The 20,931-nt window shown below is 37.1% G+C and overlaps 3 protein-coding genes across 3 annotated transcripts in view; 1 reads left to right on the forward strand and 2 right to left on the reverse strand.

Moving 5' to 3' along the window:
• Positions 1–1,805, forward strand: part of nlrc3l (NLR family, CARD domain containing 3-like) — an 11,321-nt gene extending 9,516 nt beyond the window's left edge. Inside the window, exon 12 of the mRNA XM_044120185.1 lies at positions 1–1,805. This exon is cut by the window's left edge and continues 688 nt beyond it. The gene's annotated coding sequence lies outside the window, so the exon portion shown is untranslated.
• Positions 1,521–5,620, reverse strand: LOC122832948. The gene is made up of 7 exons (XM_044120186.1): positions 5,573–5,620; positions 4,970–5,013; positions 4,097–4,324; positions 3,873–3,960; positions 2,478–2,578; positions 1,826–2,191; positions 1,521–1,660 (listed from the first exon to the last, which is right to left on the reverse strand). Exons 2-7 carry the CDS (start codon positions 5,001–5,003, stop codon positions 1,635–1,637), a joined length of 843 nt encoding a protein of 280 aa, XP_043976121.1. The 5' UTR covers positions 5,004–5,013; positions 5,573–5,620; the 3' UTR covers positions 1,521–1,634.
• A 1,773-nt stretch (positions 5,621–7,393) lies between these two features.
• On the reverse strand, positions 7,394–19,394 carry naalad2 (N-acetylated alpha-linked acidic dipeptidase 2). The gene is made up of 20 exons (XM_044120193.1): positions 19,203–19,394; positions 17,541–17,652; positions 17,142–17,328; positions 14,973–15,074; positions 14,753–14,878; positions 14,537–14,617; positions 14,262–14,367; positions 13,492–13,585; positions 13,255–13,350; positions 12,812–12,897; positions 12,353–12,472; positions 12,188–12,270; positions 12,049–12,112; positions 11,897–11,964; positions 10,965–11,056; positions 9,652–9,742; positions 9,040–9,304; positions 8,832–8,913; positions 8,599–8,691; positions 7,394–7,806 (listed from the first exon to the last, which is right to left on the reverse strand). Exons 1-20 carry the CDS (start codon positions 19,282–19,284, stop codon positions 7,617–7,619), a joined length of 2,220 nt encoding a protein of 739 aa, XP_043976128.1. The 5' UTR covers positions 19,285–19,394; the 3' UTR covers positions 7,394–7,616.
• Positions 19,395–20,931: the final 1,537 nt, after the last annotated feature.

The raw sequence follows: 20,931 nt of genomic DNA on the forward strand, positions 1-20,931 counted from the left end.
CTGGCGTGTCTGGCGTCATCTTATTTTTATCCAATCACTGGATAACTTCTTCAATTTCCTAAGCAGAGGGAAATTACACTGTGATTTAAGGTTAAGGTTAGGGATCCTCAACTCCTCCAGGGCCAGTATCATGTTGGATGTCTCTACTTCAACACACCTGAGTCAGGTAAATGAGCTGATTAGATGGATTCTGGAGAACTTGACTGCAGATGATTTAACAATCTGATTGAGGTGTGTTGAATCCCGGCCCTTGGAGATTGGATTTGAGGACCTCTGGTTTAGATAATAAATGGAGAAATGATACAGAAGCAAACAGACTTTTGACTGTCTGCAGAATAAAGCAAAATTGAGAAAGAAGAGTCCCAAGATCATCTGCTTTCCTTCTCTTTCACATTTCCTTAAACTTGCTAAAAGTTTTTTGTTTTTTTTTTGCTTATTTGAATATTTTCTTCTAGTTGTGTTGAGTTTTTCTAACGTTGTTATTGATTATGCTTGGTGAATGTAAGAGGGCATATAAAGAGTTTTTCCTACTTTAATATAACATTTGATTATCTGGATCTGTATTTTTCGGCTTTGTTCCTGAAGGTTGATTAAAATTGTCAGTAGTGATAAAATCCAAACACAGACTTGACAGAGTTCCTGTGAGCCTACTATGGATGACTCGCATGTTTTCTAGAGAAAGATTCTCTTTTATATGAGTTTTTCTGCTTCTCCAACGTTCCAGAGAATGAACATCAGTGTGTGATTTGACCCCCAGTACAAGGTTCCCATTTTCAAAAAGGACTTGACTACATTTACTTAGTGTATTTTTTATGGTTGTTGTTTTGCCCCATTTTCAATTTGTGCTTTCATAAAATCAACACTAAACAAATATAGTCAGTTCCCTACCAGGAAACTCAAGAGTTCGCTAATTTGGTTTCTCAATTAAATTATTGTACAAGAAACCCTGATAAAATACACAATATTTGGTTATGACAATTAAAAAAATTGGAAATACTTCCATCTAGCAATTTCTTAAGATGTTTTTAATTGTGGGGGCTTGGAGCCAAAATTACAGATGTAAACTCACTGTTTCTACATTGTTTAATGGTTTCTCCAACTTCCCATTACATTCTATTGAGAATTTATGTTACTTTTGGCTGCTTAGCTGCTTTCTTGGTTTCTGCAGCAAGAAGTGGGAAACAGTTGTAGCGCATGCAGCGTGCATGGGGGACAGTAGAGAGCACAGATGAAGAAGGTGCGGGGGACATGTCCCACACATACCCAACGCTCATGCTGACGCAGGCTGTTGTTTATTTCAGCCTCGGTAAGGTTGCACTTAAAAACATCACCTCTAGAGAAATCATGACCCAGTCAGACACGTAAAATTGGGTTCAATTTATTGTTTTGAACAGCAGATATTATGAAAGTATATATATATTCTCTAAACCAAGACAAGGAATGAAACATTTATTTTAAGGTAGCGATTCTTCAGCAGAGGTGATAAGTAAATAATAAATTGTAATAAATTGTGATTATGTATTATGCTGTACAAAAGAAAAAAAAATATGTAAGAAAAAACAAAATTTTATTTGAAAGGCATGTGAGAAATGCACCAGCAGTGACTCAAAATAATCCTCCAGAGTAAGATTAGTTTAGTCTTCAGGCATCACAGTCGTATCTGCAAAGGAAAGACATGGTTATTTTATTTTTTAATGTATGGTGTTTTTGTTTTGTTTTATAGTCAAATCTAGGTGTCCATTGTTTATATCAGGCTCCTTATTAAAACATATTTGCAATCTAAATAAATGTTACGTCAAACTGGACTCTACTGTGAACAGCTCACCTTGGCAGATGAAGGGTAATTCATCATGGCAGTTGGCATCAAGCAGTTGGATGTTTTTTGACTGATTATTCCAGACAATCTTTCCACAGTGATTGTTGAGACCATCAGCCGGAAAACTGCTGATCCACTTAGACTGTTCCACTTTGGCTCCTGATGTCCACTGCCACTTTGTGTTGGTGCCAAAAATGGAGCGCTCGAGGCCGACCCAGACCCCTCTCTGCAATTCTGCCTTGTTTACCAACATGTTCTGTAGCTCCTCCCAAACTGTCTGGTTAGTTATTTCGACCAGAGAGGAACTCAGTTGATCGCAGTTATTCAAAGCTTCAATCCAACTTTTTGCTTCATTAAACAACACCAGAGACGAACCTTCAACCAAAAAACTCACATTCATTACTTTTGTACTGAAGCAGATAAGAAGATTGTTCTAGAAACACTTTAGTACAGCAACCATGGTCTCCTTGTAGCTAATTTGCAAATATAAAAATAAAAACACCTGTGGAAAAGCACCTGTAGCCCCATCCGCATATATAGGTAAATATACAGGCAAAACCAAAATTAGGCAAACAAACAAGAGGATACAACAAAACCAGTAAAGAAAATATAATAATAAAATCTGTAGGACAGTGTAATTGTTTTGTGCTAAAGTACTTACTTGTTTCATCAAAAGTACTTGGAGTTTCAGACAGTTTACAGGTAGAATCTTTTAATTCTATTTCAACTCGTAAATCGGTTGGTTTAAAGAATAACATTATTCTGTAATAGAAAAATAGAGTTATCACAGAAGAATATTGGACACTATAGTTAAATAAATGTGTGTATAGGTGTATGCTTGGGAAAATAACTATTGAACAAATCGTTTCAGTAAAAAATATTCCTAAAGGGCCTGTTGACTTACACCAGATGTCGGTGACAAATCAAGTATTTCACAAATGCAGAGATGTGACACAAAGCCCTTGAATTAGGTTAGATGTAATAACAATAAGCAAGATAGGAAATGGATACTGAACATGCGAAGAAAAGAGCTGACAAAACATTTTAAAAAGAAGACTTCTCCTTGCATTCAGCCCCAGTTGATGGCATGTATCAAGGTTTCCCATTGCAAGCTTCCACAACAAGAAAGTCCTCATGGTTAAAGCAAAAAGGGTCTACCGACAATCACAAACCAGTTGATGGTTTGTGATTGTCGGTAAAAACACATTATGATATGCAGCTTTTGGATGCATTCCTGCTGAAACATGTCTGAATCTACTTCAATTTTAATGAGGAGGCCTTTTCAAAACTTGCTGACATGTAAAGAAGGTTTTCATCCTCTTGATTTGGGTGTGTTGGAGCAGGGATAACTCCAAAAGTAGTACAATAATGGCACTTGAGGACTGGAGCTGCTGACCTCTGACATACACGTGTTTAGAGAAGGAATGGCCCTGCACATCTTCCTAAAATAAAATACAGACATTGACTTCTGGATGTGGGTACGTCACAGTTTGTGGCTGTTTTTGAGCACTTGCTGCAAGACAATCTCATATTACCAAAAGAAAGATGAAACCACAAATATCCCATGATATTATTGATAAACATCTTAATACGAAATAAAATTAGATTGTTTTAATACGCTAATCATCCTTTTTACAAACTTTTACTAAGTTTCACAGAAAAACAGAACAGCCCAGTCAATCACCCAACTGAAATATGGAAAGAAGAAAAGATCATTTTCCTTACCTATGCATAATTTCCCCTAAAGTCTTTTAGATCTGAAAATGGCTTGTGAGGAAGAATGTGTCAGATTGTGTTCCTAGTTTCTGTGTTACCGTTATCAATAAGCATGATTTCAGTAAGCATGTTCAGTAGTTATTCTGAAAGCTATTCAACTTAAAATTTAGAATGTAATTTGGATCAATATCATCTCTGAGAGTATTATGTAGATTGTTACAAACATTTGCTATTTAAATGTGAGTAGCCCAATTAGAAGCATATTTTCTGACATTAACTTGTTCAATGCTTATTTTTCCTATGTATATGTTTAAAAATAATCACCATATGACATAATTACCTCTCTTCATTGTCCTTGCAAAAATCTGGAGCAGAGCACGAATGTTTTCGGCAGCAGTTTTTACACATTTTGTTATTGTTTCCTAGAGCTTGAAAACAAACATCTCAGTTATAAAATATGAAAATATAGAGAATTCAAAAACATGTTCCTTTAGGCACATTAATTCAGGGTTTAGTTTACAACATTTATAATCATGACAAAAACTAAGGCATGTAAAACATCACCTCCTTCCGGACCTTCCAGGAACAGGTAGGTACCGTCATTGTGCCCAGAACAATCCTTTGGCAAAGCTCTTAACACCAGTTTCAAGTCATTTTCAGAACGTGAAATACATGTGACTTTCAAAACATATATGCCATTTGTTTTGTTCTTGACGATCCATAGCTTTGGGCAACTTCTAATGGTGATTTTCTTTTCACAGGGTGTTGCTGTAGCAGAGAGTAGCTGGATGGCTGCTAAAACACAGGGAAATAATGTGAGGTGTCACATATTCCATATTTTCATGGATCCACCATATAAAATGACAGAATACAACAGTTTGGTGTTACGACTTTCTGAATATAATAACCAAAGGTTAAAGATTAAAGCTGGGTTTCATATTTGGAAATTAAACAAAGAAACTTTACTAGATTCAAAATACTTGAAATAGATGGCTGGATGTGGACTGGTTTCCAACAAAATATTGATAAGCTTTATTATATTTTTTAAACTATGCTAAATTATATGAACAAAGAAGAATGCATAATTTGTAACTTTCAACTTGTAAAAATTTCATAGCACTAAAGTATCTAACAATTACAGTCCTCTGCTGGTCAAGTGTATTGGGTAGCTTGCTAAATGCCAAACTGCTTGATTAAAGTTTATACAAGACAATGTAAAAGTTTATTCCTCTTTGTTGATGTAAAACACTACTAGACTTCTGATAAAATAGTGGATCGATGAATGAAGCCAGACACTTTCAACACAAAATTTAAATGAGTAGTACGTTTAGAGAACCAATAAATGTGAGTAAATGTATAAATAGTTATACATTTTCTATAAAAAGAACAAAACAAATATTAATTAGGAGCACAATATTGTAAAATATAGGAACATACCCAGGAACATTAGTAGAATGATATGATGATCCATGGCCTTTAACCTTTTAGAAATGAAAAGAAAGTTTAAGCAAATGACTGAATAATGATTGTCACGAGGATGGTTATTGTTTTCTTTGCATAAACAGAATTTCTGCTGCAGCTTTATAACATTTATTGAACTAAAAAATTGCAAGCGTCGTAATGATTACTGTTAATCCAGATTCTATTCTCTGCTAATGCATAAATCCCCCCACTCCTCTCCAGGAGCTCCATTATCCACCTAATGTCTCCTTTTTCAAGTTTGAGATTCAAAAGTATCTCAGACATGAACAATATAAATTTTGGGTAAACATCAAGGGGAGTAAAGAGTCCATCAAACTTGCTAAACTTGTTCATATGCAGGGTATGAATGCTTAACACTAAAAATGTGATATCCTACCAAATATTGCATTGAAGTAATCATTTACAGTTGCGCTATTGCACACACTGATATTTTAAACATGATTGTGTCTCAATATATTTTGCAGTTCTACATCTTTTTATGAATTACAGGGTTAAGATCTTGAATTTAAATAATATCTTGTATTTTGTCAATGCTCTTTGGCTTTATTGTTAACTCACCTGGTGAAGCAGAACTTGCTGTTACAGACCAAAGCTGTCACAGAAGAAGAGGCATAGATCTTGAGAGTGATCTTTAAAAACATTTATTCTCTTTTTATGCGACTGACCACACCTACATGATCCATTTTTTCAGAAGGAAAATAGCTATTTACATTTTCTTCATAGATCAGCCCTATTATGGAAAGCAGGTACGCCTGTGTAATAAAGTAGCCTTGTGTCCCAGTTAATACCTTATATTTGAGTGATGTTTAAATTTTTTTAGCTCTCCTGGCTCCCCGATTGTTGAGACATAAAACAAAACAAAAGTTATATGTACATACGTTTTCACAGACCCTTCTCAATACTTTTCTGTAACAATTTTAACAGCAATCACAATTGCTGTTAAAAGAGTTTGAACCTACAGTTTCAAACTCTGAAATATAAAATGTCCAGCGTCACTGCACAGCCGTTTTCAGATGTGTTTGAAGATCTTAGTGGATATTTAAGTCTGGGGTCTGGATGGGCCACTCAAGGACATTCATATTACCCCAAAGTCCATTATTTTAGGAAGGTGACGTTTAGGAAGGTGTCCCTTGGTACCTAAATGGTGAAACTGTGAAAGAATGTTTCACATTCATGAACTTGTCTTTTACAAAAAGGGAAGTAAGATTATATTTGTATTTATGCAAAACACTGTACCAGAGCTCAGCTACGTTCAGGCCAACAACACAACGACCCATACAAATATTACATCTATCATGGGATTAAAAGTTGCTTGACACGAAGGAATAAAACCTAATACAGATTCTAGTTAGGAGGAAGTGTCATGACACACAGTGATAAATACTTTTAGGTTTTTTTTCTAGTATTTCCTTATTATGTTCAATACTTTTCCATGTAATATTTCATGTATATTTCTCTGTGTTCAGCAAAGTAATCATGCGCTTGATATTTGAGGGAGATTTTTCCCTGATCTTCAAGGTTCTTCTGACAATTTTGAGTTTTCAGATGATAGGCATACAAAAGCATATAGTCAGGATATAGACTGAAACCCAACTACCTATTGTGATCCCATGTTGACTGGACTTTTAGTTTCAGTTTCTCATTTTGATCATTTCTTTATTGTTATTTATTTATTTATTTATTGCCACATTAGTTTATTCCTTGTCTCAGTTCTGTTTGTTTATTTGTTTATGTTTTGCATATTTAGATTTGTGTCTTTCTGTGCAATGTGATGGGATAAACATCTTTTAAAGGGGAAGTATTAAGCATTTTCCAGCCACAGTGTGCCATTTTATAGCACAATCAAGTAACCATGTTTCCTTCAGTTATTATAAAAATGTTTAAATCAAATTCGACTTAAAATAAATTTGACTTTATAATTTAACTACTTAAAATTGGGCCTGTGTCTCTGACAAACAAAAGCAGCATTGAAGTAAAGTGTCATGTTGCACATTGTCTCATTACATAGTGATAAATATGAACCATAAATTTGTCATAACTTTTAAATCCCATATAATTTTACAGATTATTAGTACAGCTTCAGTTAAATAGGGCAAATCAATGTTTACATTGAAGTACTTCCCTCCACGAATGTATCCAATATATAAGAAGAGTACTGGCTCTGAATCTACAAAATGTGATAAAAAGTTGCTAATGTGTAGGGCTCATCATGTTAATTGACTAGATAAACCTGTACGACTGGGAGCTTATTTTGTTTAGCTCTCATCATTACAGTTGTTAAGAAAAGAGACTTTATCTCTGCAGAACTGATGCAAATCCAAATTCCCTGCTAAAAATGTGGATTCAAATGAATTTAAAAAAAAAGAAAAACATCAATAATTTGCTGTTTACAGTGTTTTTTATTGTTGTTTCTTGTAGCAAACAATCCATTAGAAACAAAGGAATTTGCCTTTTGATCACATTTACTGCACTCACCAAGGTCTGGAAAACTGACCTGATAAGCTGCAGAGCTTGACTAGTCTAAGTGTGTTGAAGATAAAAATATAGTCTCATCACATCGTGATATTACAGTCCCCTGATTTCTGTGCTTCAGACTGCGCTTTCATGCAGGTGGTGTCAGAGTCATGGCTGCAGCATGAACTGTGAATGCTGCTATGCTGATTTGTCGCTTCACTTCCCGCCAGGCCTTCTCTGGGTCAGCTGAGTTCTCAATGTCAAACAGTGCGTCGTATATCCCAGGAAAAGACTCCCCTGCATATTTGTTATGGCTGCTGGGAGCAAAAATCACATGCCTGAAAAACAGAGTAGAGATGGGGGAGAGAAAAGACGGCATTGTGTCACAGGAGTGGAGATGTGAGACTACATATTTGTGTATTCCTTGAAAACATGCTGGAATTAGACAGGAGAAAAGTTGGTCGTCCTCTTTAAAGCTCTTTAAGCAAAATAAAGTAGTGTGGCCTTGGATGAATTCATGAAAGGCTACGCATGCAAAAACCCAAGCTAAAGAAAACATTAAAGAAATATGTATGATGTGAGGGTTTTCTTTGAATGCAGCAACAGTTTAAATTACTTGTGTAGTGTAGCACAAGGATTGTACAAGATTATTATTGAAATAACTGAATAGATCAATTTTGCACCTGAAAAGGCTGGTAAATTCATCTGCTCAGTGTTTTTTAAGTGTATAAAATTTGAATTTTGGAGCCAAAGTGTGTTGTAGATCAAATGGATGTATGGGAACATCCACATGGAAATAGGTCAAATTAAAATAACAATATGTAAATATAAATGTATATAAATGTGGTGCTACTCTCCTACTTGTGTAAATGTCAAACATTTCGTCATACAATCAGCGTCCTGATTTTCATCCCTACTGACAGACACTCATCCAAAACTTTTTCTGGCAGATTTAACCTGGGCTCTTTTCTGCTCAGAAAAATGTGGACACAAGGAATAATGGAGCAAACATTCCAAACTATATATAAAGAACCAAAACAGTTACCATGCACACTGGTGATAAGTTGTCAGAGTAATTAAGACTTGCATTTATTCTGTAGAACTGTTATCAAAGTATGAAGAGCACTAACCTGTAAAAGGGTCTGCCTGGCAGGCCAAGAGGGTCGATGAAGGCTCTCTCAAGGTACATGAGTTGGTCATTCATGATTCGCACCTGTAAAGGACTAACACAAAATACCACTGCACTGGAAATCACTGTTAAAAGGAACAACGGTTTCTATGTTTGCACAAATTAGAGTGTTCAAGCAGTTATTTATTGTTATTTTCTGTTTAACCAGAGATGCAAAAGGTTTCAAGCTCTTACTCCTCTATGTTGAGAGTCTGCAGACGCTCATGGAAACCTCTGGCTGCATTCGTAAAGTTCTCCACTGCGGAAAACAGAGATTCTAGAAAAGAAAAATGAAAACCTTAGAAGGTAATTAACTCCAGCTGCAAACATGCTGCAAACATCAAGCTGCAGCCAGCAGTAGTGCCTCAACAAAATCAACAGGTAAAGGTGAACATGAGCTCACCGAATGACACTTTGTACGTCTTCATTAGTTCTGTGTGTGTCTGTGCCAGATGTGCGATGCTGTCTGCGTACTTCCTCAGGGAGTCTGCGTACTCATTAGCATCGAGAGGAAGCACCTGGGAATCTGCCAACAGGAAGATGAGACCTCCTCTCACCTGAGCCACCGCCCGGAGCCTCCTGAAGGTCGGGTCGTAAAACTTCTCCACTATCTCAAAGGTTTCATACACACTGTGATAGACCGGGTAGCTACTGTATCGCTCTGTTTTCTGAATGGACACACAAACATACAGAGAGCAGAACATTTCAGTAAGTACTTAACATAATTACCTCCTATAGTGATGAGCAAGACTCAGCTCAGAGCCAAACTGTAGTACAAGGCTTTTCTTAAATATCACTAACTATTGGAAATTTGCTAACTTTTTGAAGTTGGCATGTCAAAGAGTTTTTTCAGCGCAACATCAGCAAAGAAAGAAAAGATTAGAAATCGCTACGTCAGTCAAACAAAGCACACCTCTACAGGTTCACACTTTATGAATTTAAAATACACAATGTGGCAGAAGATTATTGAATATTTTGGACATGCATGCAGATCTTGCACTCTGAGGAGTCTCACCTTGTTCTTGGTGTATCTGGCTCTGCCTGCCGTGATTCCCAGCCGGATAAAATAGGCCTCAAAATCACTGCCTGACCCAAGTTTACTGATCCTAAATCAAACCAGGGAGGAAGACATACTTAGTGATTTTTGGGTTTATTTATATATCCTTCCAAATAATTAGCTAAGAATAGACAACATATTTTAAATAGTTGCCTATTTTTCGTCTGAGAAGTTATTGGATAAATTGAATAGTTTGCAAATGCCATCACATTAACTTTTTTTTCTTTTATAATCACACTTCATTGTTTTTCAGTTGATCTTAATGTAGATTACATTATTTTTTTCTCCATCTGGAAGAATTCAAAACAAACTTTTACAACAGTCTTTGGTGCAATAACAGCTGTGAAGACTCGTGACAGCTGGTTAAAAATGAACCAAATCACATGTCAGCGACTCTTGGAAAACAAGAAGCAAAATCTTCTTATCTGGCTAAAGAAGAATTCACGAATTGGTTAAAAATACAAAATAACAAAAAAGGGATACATGAGAAAAGTCAAACACAAAAAGTATCATTGTTACTATTGACCAGTCTCACATGGTCAGGTAGTGACGACTGCACCATCATTTCATTTTGTCAAAGAGATTGGCTGAGACTATCCAAAGGAAATGGAAAAAATTGAAATCTGCTGTTTTAAGAAATGCTCAGTACCTGAGAACTTCGAATCAAAACTCTAAACCACAAAGTTCACAAAACACTGATGATATTAAAGAACAAAAACTTAAGGTCTACAATCTGAATTGATTTTCCCACAGCCTAAGTCTTTATACAACCTTAAGCATAAACATTTCTGCAAATAATATTAGAGAAACATATAAAATCCACATGCAACTCAAATGCAGGAGCATTTGTTTTACCTTAATTAAACCAGTAGGTGGCACTATTTTATGCTGCAGTTTGTATATTCGCTCAGTATAAGTGTGGGCTTTTCTTACTGGTTACTGTTGGTTGGAAACACCAATAATTTACCGCTGCGCTTCTACTTTGCTACTGGACAGTGTTTGGGTGTGTAAGCTGCATTATGAAGACTGTAAATGTATAGTTACACATGAATGTTTAATGATTTGGAGGAAACACATTAAACCATACAATTTCAAAGCAGGTAGAGAGAAATTAGTGCCCGTTTAGCACTTCAGCAACATCTCTCTAGGTTAATTATTCATGATTTTGGATTATTTTTGTTGACAAATATATACAGTAAATGGTTTTCCTTCTTAACTTGTTTGTATATTACAGTTTGTGGTTATTTATATAAAATCACATGGTTTTATACCGGGGAGCATCACGGTCATTGGTCCAGTTGTCCCTCTTATGCCAGCTCTCATACAGAGAGAGCCCCTCCTCTCCTTCCTCTGGACTTGATATCTACACAGAAATGTGGACAGAGAATCAAACCTGGACAAGACTTAAAAAACAAAACAAGGAGATAGGACATTTAAACAGAATTTAGACAAAAGCTTAAACACTTCCATCACGACTCTTACTGTTTATTGATTTTAATATTCCATGGAAACTGTTCCTTTTTGAAGGCAACCAACGTCAATGCATTTTAAAAGCATAAAATTTTACTTAAAAAAAAAAAATCTAATACTCAGCTGTTTCTTTATATGTCTGTTTAAAAGAACTTCAACAAGCTGTGGCTTGATAATAGCCTATTAGCCACTAATGTCCTAGTATATTTGTGACGGTGCAGTTGAAACCAACAGAACAGAAATGGTAAGAAGAAAAATTTTAAGTTTTTCTTCTTTTTTTTTTAAAGTTTATGTAAAGTTTTTTCTTGATTTCCTTGAATGAATTTGGTTTTTAAGTCTTGTCTATAAATTTCAGTAGGTTGAATATTTTAACTTTTTCAAAAGCTTAATGTAATTCTGCTTTCTTCAATCCAAAACCAGCTTTAATGTGTATATGGAAACGCTGCCCTGTTTTATACAGTTTTGTGTGCCGAGCTCTGTCCATCTGACACAAACTGTCTCCTTCACAAATAAGTAAATGGCTTAAAGTTATTATGAATAAACTGAGAGTTGCTGGAAGAAAAAAATTTCACGATCCACAATCCACCAGATTTCACATCAACATGGTGTGAAATCCTTTTTCAACTTCAAGTGTGATTGTTGCATTATTTAAAACCCAAGATGGATATGATATTTATGATGTTGATGAGTGAACGCTTAACAGAACCACATGTATCAGACAGGCTGTGCTCACATGCTTGGTGAGGTCGTAGACTAACGTGTGCAGTGAGGGAGTGCAGTCAACCCTTAGCGTGTACATACCTGGAATTTCAAAAGACAAATTAAAACCAATCAAATCAACTATTCCTGACTGAGAGGACAGAGTCATGCTCTTTTTTTGTTCACCCTCTATGCCAGAGTCTGCATTGATGTAGGCCACGGCTCTCTCCTGCAGCAGCCTGGCATTGTCCTGTTGGGATTGATGAAGTTCAGTCAGTGCGTCTACGTGTCAATAAGCCTGTAGTCATGATTGCTTCTGTGCTACCTCGGCCCATTCTGTCGATCCCAAAAGACCAAACTCTTCTGCATCCCAGCTGGCAAATATCACAGTCCTCCTCGGCCTCCAACCTACACCACGATCAGATAGAGACGCCAAAAAACTGATCACCGAATCTGTTATTATCCGCTTTACTCATTTGAGAAGTCGTACCTTTTTTGAGCAGCTTGCCAGCACTCCTCACTGTTTCATGAACCACTGCTGCTCCAGACATCGGGTCGATTCCTCCAAACACCCAGGCGTCACGGTGCCCTCCCAGGATCACATATCTGTCTGTACAATAGCAGTTCAAACCTCACTTTCTTATAATCATTACCTTTTATGCCAAAAGTGATTTTCGTTTTGCTTAAATCATCTTTTGACAACAAAAAGGGGTTGATTTTTTTATTCCACAATCACTTTTGCCAAAATATGATTTAGGCCGTTATTTTAAGGAATGTTATGATGTTATGAGTTTAATAAACCGCTTTGTAATTTTTAATAATAGATTTGTAGCCCTGACACAAAACTTGCCCTCTGTATGCCTGCAATCATCTTACTATTCTGGTAGCAACCATGTGTAATAATAGACAGCAGGTATGTTTCATGAGTTGACTTTAAATAAATAAATACCTGGCTCCAAAGCTCCTCTGATCTTTCCAATGACGTTGTAGATCCTTGTTACCTGATTGTTGCTGTAGATGTTCATTCGGACCTTACTGCAACAAAACAGGATCCAAACAAAGATGAGAAATAAACACCAAAAGGAGCCAATGTCAAATTTAGCTCAACATTGAATGACTTATTTATTCTAGTTTCTAAGTGTGTTTGCTGTGCAGCATGCTGTTTCCATGCAGGGTTACGTGTGAAAATGAATGTGTTTTCACAGACAGGAGGCACAAGAGGCCTCATTGTGCTTCCACTGGCTGCTTGCCACCAGAGGGTCACAAGTTTGGAACAGAGAAACAAGAAAAAAAAGGGCAGAGTGAAGACCGACCTGAAGTGATTTTAGCAAATGAGGGAGTGTGAGTATCATCTTATTGCTGAATGATAACTTCAGTATTAGGAATACTTACTGACTCTTGAAGTCTTCTGTGAAGCCCGGTCCAGTCTTATAGGAGACATTCAGAGCTCCTTTCCAGTTGTTGGGTGGAATCTGTCCCCCCATGTTTCTGTCATATTTCAAATACATCGTAAATGTTTTACATAAAAAATTAAAGATTACAATACCTCCAGCAAATATGCAAACAGTTTACTTTAGATGAGGATTTGGACACATATCATCATCAACATCTAGTAGAGAAAATATGTACTTTAAGAGGTGTATTGCATCGTAGAAGCCGATTGGATGAACTGGAATCTTGGGAAGTCCGACTCCTTCCTCCGGGTTGAGCCTGTAGGTGTATTCTGGACGGAAACACACAGGTGTGACAAACTCTCCTATCTACTTTTCTTTGCTAATACATCCGTAACTTTCTCTCATTTTGTCAGTTTAAATTGATAGGAAGGTTTTTGTGATTTTCCATTCGTCAGCTCATTTAGGTGCCTTTGACCAAGCCATTTGAACACATGGATATGCTTTGATCTAAACTCTCTTTTTGCAGCTCTGTCTGTGTTCAGGCTAGCTCTCTTGCTAAAAGATAAACCTGAGCTATAGCCTCAAGTCCTCTCTAAGCTTTCTACCCAGGATTCCTTCTTTTAAGGTTGAATCCAGATTCCTATTAATAATGATGTGATCCCCACAGCATAATGTGGCCACCCCCATGTTTTATGGTGAAGGTGTTGTGTTCAGGTTCAGGTTTATGCTTTGTACTTTTCAACCACTTAAATAATTTTGTTTGCAGTTCAGAAAACACAAGTAGGTCACATCTGAACAGACCATGTATTCAACAGCTGAGCTGTGGAATAACAGCACTTGTTGTGCTGTGCTGTTATTCCTCTGGCGTGCGGCGAGTTTGAAATTCCTGTGGCTTTCTCTGGCGATTGTGACAAAACATGCAAAGGTTCAAGGGACATCAACACTTTTGCTAAACATTTTATGCACTCATGCAGGCTATAGAAAGCTTTTTTTTTTTTAGCACACCTTTAGCAGGGTATCCTGGTGTGAGGGGATCTCCTGCTCCATTCAGGTTGAGAACATTTCCTCTCTGAGCTCCTCCGCCAGGCAGGTTCCAGCCGTCAGGGTACGGCTGTACAAAGCCGCAGTTAATGACAGAAGTTGTCTTGTATCTATTTCCCACCACTCACAATATCCCAGATGGTAAATAACAAGGGATCGAGAGAATGAATACTACATTTCTTACTTTTTTAGCCTGGAATATGTTTTTTAAAAAAAACAACAACTTTGTATTAGGTTACCTTGATTCCTGCAGCCCAATAATCAGCAGGATCAGAGAACATAATGACTCCCTTTGCTCCTGCTGACATGGCGTTCTTCACCTTTGAGACAGAATGAGCACAAGAGAAAGTGCTTATTAATGTTGGTCATGTCATGAGAACCAACAAGGCAAATTAAATGTTAGGAGCTAAAAGTGTAGTATAAGTCCGTTGAGTTCAGATCACATCTTTAAATACCTTATTGCCTCTGAATATTTTCCCATATCTGACTATTACAATCTTCCCTGTCACACTGATGTTCATCTCTCTCTCTAACTGGAAAAAGTCCTCTGTTCGACCGTAGTTCACGTACACCAAATCGCCCTGAAGGGACATGAAATAAAGAGGAACCATATTTTGCTGCACTGCTTTCTGAGTCATCGTGAATGTGTCCGTGTCTGTGTGGATCTGAATGCACCTCTGGATGGCCCTTGGGAGAGTAAGCGCTGTATGGAGGCACAATGTTGGAGACGTCCTCATAGCCGTGTGGAACTGGTTCAGCCAAGCTGGTGTTAAAAACCTGACAGAGCGAAGACACGATGAGACCAGAATGACATTAGGCTGAATAATTGAATCTGTTGCCAGCTTTTTGAAGATTCTTGTGCTTCATGTTATCATTATTTTTTTGATTTGACACGAAACAATGATATTTGACACAACCAACGTGTAAAGAATACGACACAATCAGTTACACACTAACACAATCTGATGCAACATATTGTGTGCTTTTAACTCATTTTGACTTTGATGCAATTACAATCTAATGTAATAAGACACAATATGATAAAAAGCAGCACGACATAATATGTTACACAATTTCATGCAGTACATTGCAGCATGGTACAATATAATAATAAACAGGGCTGCAGTTAAATGTCATCTAAGTTATCAACTTTTCTGATGATTAGTAATCGTAATCAAGTAATCAGATAAAAACAACTGCAAATATCTTATCTTAGACACTGAGTTTAGTTCATACAATGGCAAAAATACAAATGAATAATTCATTTACTTTTTAAAATAAGAAAATATGAATTTTATTGCCTAAAATGCAATGACACAGCATTCCTTTAGTGTGTTCAGTTAGTCAATCAGTGCTGGAATATTTTTGGAACAAATTTCATGTTTAGCTGTTGGGTCATGAGAGTTCAATGAACTGAATTTTACTGTCCATTTTGTCTCATTTGCTTCTGACTTGAAGGTTTGATGTTTTTCTGTTTTACACACAGTTTTATACACTGTTTGTAAATACAAACAATGATTCCAATTATTAGTGGGTAAAAGTAATTCCTCCTGTTGTGAAAACATAAGTAAACTGTGATTTATCTGACTAGTCATACTGACTAAAGTGAAATGTTGATAGTGTGATGGTGTAAGTCTGCTTTGCTGCTTCGGGACCAGAATCCGAGTTGCTCAAAAATAAATGAGTGCAAATCTAAATCAAGCTGAGATTCCTTTGCATTAATTTAAACTTTATACTGGAACATTTTTTAATGTGGCTGAATTAAAATAATTTGGCAACAAAAAGTGGGCTGAAAATATTCCACATTGATGTTATAGGAAACACTTAGTGGTAATTGTTGCTGTTATTAGATTTAGAGGCAAATCACCTTCGCCTTTTTCCTTCAAAATGAAATGCCACTTTAAATTTACATTTTAAAAGAAATATAGATTTAAGAGCAAATTTTACAGCACAATTTAGATTTTCTGTGGCTTGCTTTCTTTTGGTATCATCTCTTTGGATAAACTAAAACATAAAATTTGAACAAAAGATAAAACTACAACAGTAAATTGCAAGCGCTTATTAAATTAATGTTGATACATTGAAGTCATCCAGAAAATAATAATAAGAAGAAAAAACAGTGACCACACATCACCTTTACTGAGCTGGTGGAGACTTAAACACATATGGGATTTTATTACCATAAAAATCAAACTTTCTTGCTTTGTTCCTCCAGACATGATGATCAAAAGTGGACATGCGTGTTGTCCAGCTGGACATTTCAATGATCAAAAGTATTACTGAATTATCTTGAATGTAAATCCAAATTTTGTCAACATTTCTTAATGCAACATTTCTTAATGCATCCCAGCATGCAGTCCCACTTCTTTGTTGTTGTTGTTGTTCTGTTTCATTATCTGTGTCATAAGACACAAGCAGAGGTTTATCTCACAGTGAAACTATAAAAGGACCTTGGACCTGAGCGAAAACTTGCAGAGGGAAGGAGGAGAAACTGCCTGGAGTGGTATGTAATCCCCACATGCTCGTCACAAACACACTCTGAGGTGGTTTGTGGATTGAATTAGTCTTATCATTGAAATTTGTGAGAAAATCTACATCTTTTCACCCTATTGGGATAAATGAAGTGATTGTGGAGGATCTTCCTTCACAGAGCTAGAAACAGTAAATTAGGTTTGTTTCACTAAATGTTTTCCAGTCATGCACAAGGAATGCTGTCAAACTAATTTGTAAATATGAGCGCCAGACATGGAGAAGGTTATTTTGAATGCAAAATGCAGTAAAACAAACACAGTCTTCTGCTATGCAAGTCAGTCTTGCTGCACATCTTGCTGGCGGCTTCCTTACCTCTTTCCCATTGTGATCCACTATGGAGATGAAGTTTGGCTGGGATTTATTGGGATAGGACAACAGGATGTCATAGGGCACCATCTCCACTGAGTCCAATCCAAAGTCCTGCCACTCCTTCATGATCTCCTCTGCGTATTTCAGGTTCTGCTCCGTTCCAGCCAGATGGGGGAGACGGGTGAATTTCCTGCAAAGAGGACAGTTACTGTCACACTCATGTGGTCCTAAGGCTGTGTCAGCTGTTCTTTTATATCTGTTTCTGAAATTCAAAAGTTATCTTTCTCTGCCTGTTGGTACTGCACAGGACGGAACAAAATTAGAAGCCAACGCATTCCTTTAATTTCTTAGGTGCAGAGGCACTTTTGAAAAGCCTCGTTTGGAATTGGTTCTTCTGTTTACCGGAGATGGTCTCTGATCAGGTCTGGCTGCATTTCATCCAAAAACTCCGCCAGGTATTTGCTTGAGGTCTTGTGGTTGTTTGTAGTCACCTTTGAAGGCTTTGCGAACCATCCTAAAACACAAAATGTACAAAGCATACAGTTGGGATTTTTGAAAAATTCGCAGTTCTCATGTGGATGAATAATTATTTCTTATAGATCCCTACTTTGAAGATAACAGCACAAAACAGTGAAAGATAAGGTCCAAATTATTCATATCCTCCCATCTCAAGAGGAAATAAAAAAAATGTAAAAGTATCACTCTAAAATCTTCTGCTTTTATTTTGATTTTAATAGGTCATGAAGGAGATCATTTATACACTTGTCAATAATCAATGGTAAAATATTTATTAAGATTTCAGTGATCAATCTTCTCATAGTTTTGTTCATTTTTTGCATGTTTCTACTGTTAGTTTGACGATATATTTGTCTGTAATGTACTCTAGGTTTTTGACGTCCATTAAGACTTTATCTCCATCACCCTTATTGTCAGCTTCCCCCTCAGGTTCTCGGTCAAATTCAAGTCAAAATACTGGTGACATCATTCCAAAAACATTTATGTTATATCTCTTCTGAAGAAAGATGCTGAGATGATTAGGCTACCTTTAAATTTGTTACTAATAAGAGCAATTTGAGGTCAACCGCATATACCGCTGTGCAAGTATTTTTTGCAATGTGGGCAAGCTTAAAATCCATCCATCCATCCATCCATCCATTTTCTAAACACCCGTCATCCCTAATGGGCTCGGGAGGGTTGCTGGTGCCTATCTCCAGCTGCGAGAGGCAGGGTTCACTCTGGACAGGTCGCCAATCTGTCGCACAAGCTTAAAATACCAGCTTTAATATGGTTCTAGCAATGTTTTGTCTCGTTCAGGTTTTTATCTTCCAGTGGACACTTCAAATACTGGTAGCTTGGCTAATTGTTGCTAGCATTAAAGTTAATTTTTCAGTGAACACACATTAAAAAGTACACAAGCAATATAGTGAAATAGATAGTGGCAAAGGACTAAGTAAAAAATGTCAATAAATACATCATAAACAATACAACCACTGCTACTTTTCTAACTTCCTGCAGCAGTTTGCTGCTCTGCAGTCTTAAATACGCTCAAGCTTGTTTTGAGTTTAATCTTTATGTTTGATATCTGACGTATACAACACTGCTACAGGTAACACTGTTAGTATCTTTCCAAAGAACACTACGATGCTACAGTGATTCATTGTTTGAGGTTGCTTGAGTTTCATCATAAGTTGCTCAATCCTTCAAAGTGGGGGATGGTCACACGGATGTTGGTCAGAAACACTTATCTGCTGTAGAGAATTACCAGCCTTGACCAGCCTTATATTTTTAACTCAGCTGTGGTCATAGGCAGTGAGTGTTACCCTGCTGTTGGTGCCAAGATATTGAATGAGTCAAAGTGGTGACAATCACACTGAAGCTAAACAGCATCACAAATCCTACACAAAACATAACCTCTTCACATCAAGATTGTTAATGCAATTGCAGTGGCTACTGAGCAAAAACCATGTGATTAAGCTAAATGTCTCTATAATACTGCGACATTTGAGTCAAAAGCAAACAGCCCCAAACATACACTTTGTGTCAGGCTGTGTTTCTGTGTCTCACCAATGCAGAAGCCCAGCAGGAACAAAGCTGTCACAACCACAGTCCACCAGATCCAACGAACCAACCTGCTCTCCCTCTTCATTTCCAAGCTGCTCTACGTCCCAGAGACCCACACAGTACTGGCTCTGCAGAGGCTCAGATAAAGAGAGTAATTTGCTTAGAAGTGCACAGTGGGAGAAAGGCAGAGTGAGATGGAGTGAGGCAAAGCGAGCAGGGAGGAGCTGAAAGTCTGTCTGCTAGAGGCGGTGAAAGAGAAGTTGGGAGAGGGAGCTCATTAGTGCTGTTCTTTGTCAGGGCATTTAATGTGCACCTTGGCCATACATGTGCTGACTCAGTATTTGTCATTATGAGCACACAGGGCCACTTTGAGGAGGCTTTCTAATATCAGGACATGCAATACTTTCAAATTAGGGAAGGAGAGGAGAGACTCCCGACAATATTAACTTGATTCATGTTCCTCTTGAGGAAGTGCTGCAGAACTAACTTTGAAAAGTTCAAAAAGCTGCAGAGAAGACCAGGTAAAAAAACAAAAAAACACCCAGAATAAATGCATTTTAAGGGTTTAAAAAAAAAGCCTCGATTTTAAAATGGGTAAAAAATAAAAAAAAATTTGGTTTGAGTATTTCTGGAAAAATAGGAATTTTCACATTTAAAGTCAGCCTCACTAGCAATGAGAACTTGGTTTGCAGCAATTTCTGTTTGGGTTCACTTGAAGATTTATGTTGGAGCACTCCTGTAAGCTACTGTCAGAGTGGGACAGTATTGGTCTCCCACACTGCAGCACGTGTACTCCATTGTTCTGCTGCGGCCTCTCCTGGGTCTCCGAACAGCTGTGTGCTGTGAAGGATCTCCCTTTAATCTGATGGACTGGAGCGTGAATGGTGAGCCTCTGCTCTCAGGAATGCGGGAAGTCAACACAGGTCACAGATATACTTGTCCCCTGGGTGCTTTTTATCTGAGGCTTTTATTGTGTGGAATGGCTGATTTTATTCTTCAACGGTTTTTGAGCCATTGAAATATTGTTGGATATACAGAAATCGACTATTTGCACTCAGGTAGCTAGTACTTTCAAGCGCAGTTTCCAGAGTGTGTGTGAGGTCACAGCTCATGTTTGTATGCATGTAGTAAAACATAATAGGATGACAGTCTGTTATGGTGAAATTACTCACTATATAGTTCTAAGAATTTGTATAATCACTATAAACACAGGTAGTTTAAAATACCATAAGACACAAGTGTAAAAAAGCACATGTGCTCAGTAAGGATTCTTCCTAATCTGTAACTCAAATGCCGTCTGCTGTGATCAGATTTCTGCAGACACATCCTGGTTTTTCACAGCAATCTGAGAACACAATCACTACTTAGCTTTAAAACCAGGCAGTAATGATCAGACTGTCTTGATTTTATAAGAATAGTCTCTTGAAGGCCCCTGTAGAGTTTTTCACAGTCACTTTGGTGCATTTCTTGAATAATCCTTGACATTTGCAAAGCAGCAAATGCATTTCTCAAAACAATCTGTACAAATAGCAAAACATGGATTACCTCCCAAAGCCAGTCTTTTCCTCAAAATCCTTAATAGTTAATGAACATGACAGTTCCATCAGAGTGACAAGTGCTTGTTTCATTGTGTATGGCTAAGATGTTTTATCATGCTGTCAATATAACTGTACTCTTGAGGGATATTCTGTTATAAACTTTTTCTAAAGTTTTGATGACAAGTATTGTAAAC

Source organism: Gambusia affinis, linkage group LG06 (genome assembly GCF_019740435.1).
Source record: "Gambusia affinis linkage group LG06, SWU_Gaff_1.0, whole genome shotgun sequence".
In the NCBI taxonomy this organism is placed as follows: Eukaryota; Metazoa; Chordata; class Actinopteri; order Cyprinodontiformes; family Poeciliidae; genus Gambusia; species Gambusia affinis.

Excerpts from the sequence above, each read along its gene's own strand:
- LOC122832948 (XM_044120186.1), bottom strand. The coding sequence starts at position 5,003 with ATGGATCATCATATCATTCTACTAATGTTCCTGG. Across the intron at positions 3,961-4,096 it reads CCTGGAAGGTCCGGAAGGAG|CTCTAGGAAACAATAACAAA; the intron begins GTGATGTTTTAC and ends TTTGTTTTCAAG. Across the intron at positions 1,661-1,825 it reads ATTACCCTTCATCTGCCAAG|ATACGACTGTGATGCCTGAA; the intron begins GTGAGCTGTTCA and ends TTTCCTTTGCAG.
- naalad2 (XM_044120193.1), bottom strand. The coding sequence starts at position 19,284 with ATGAAGAGGGAGAGCAGGTTGGTTCGTTGGATCTGGTGGACTGTGGTT. Across the intron at positions 13,351-13,491 it reads GATGCAATACACCTCTTAAA|AAACATGGGGGGACAGATTC; the intron begins GTACATATTTTC and ends GAAATATGACAG. Across the intron at positions 9,743-10,964 it reads AATGACCGTGATGCTCCCCG|GATCAGTAAACTTGGGTCAG; the intron begins GTATAAAACCAT and ends GGTTTGATTTAG.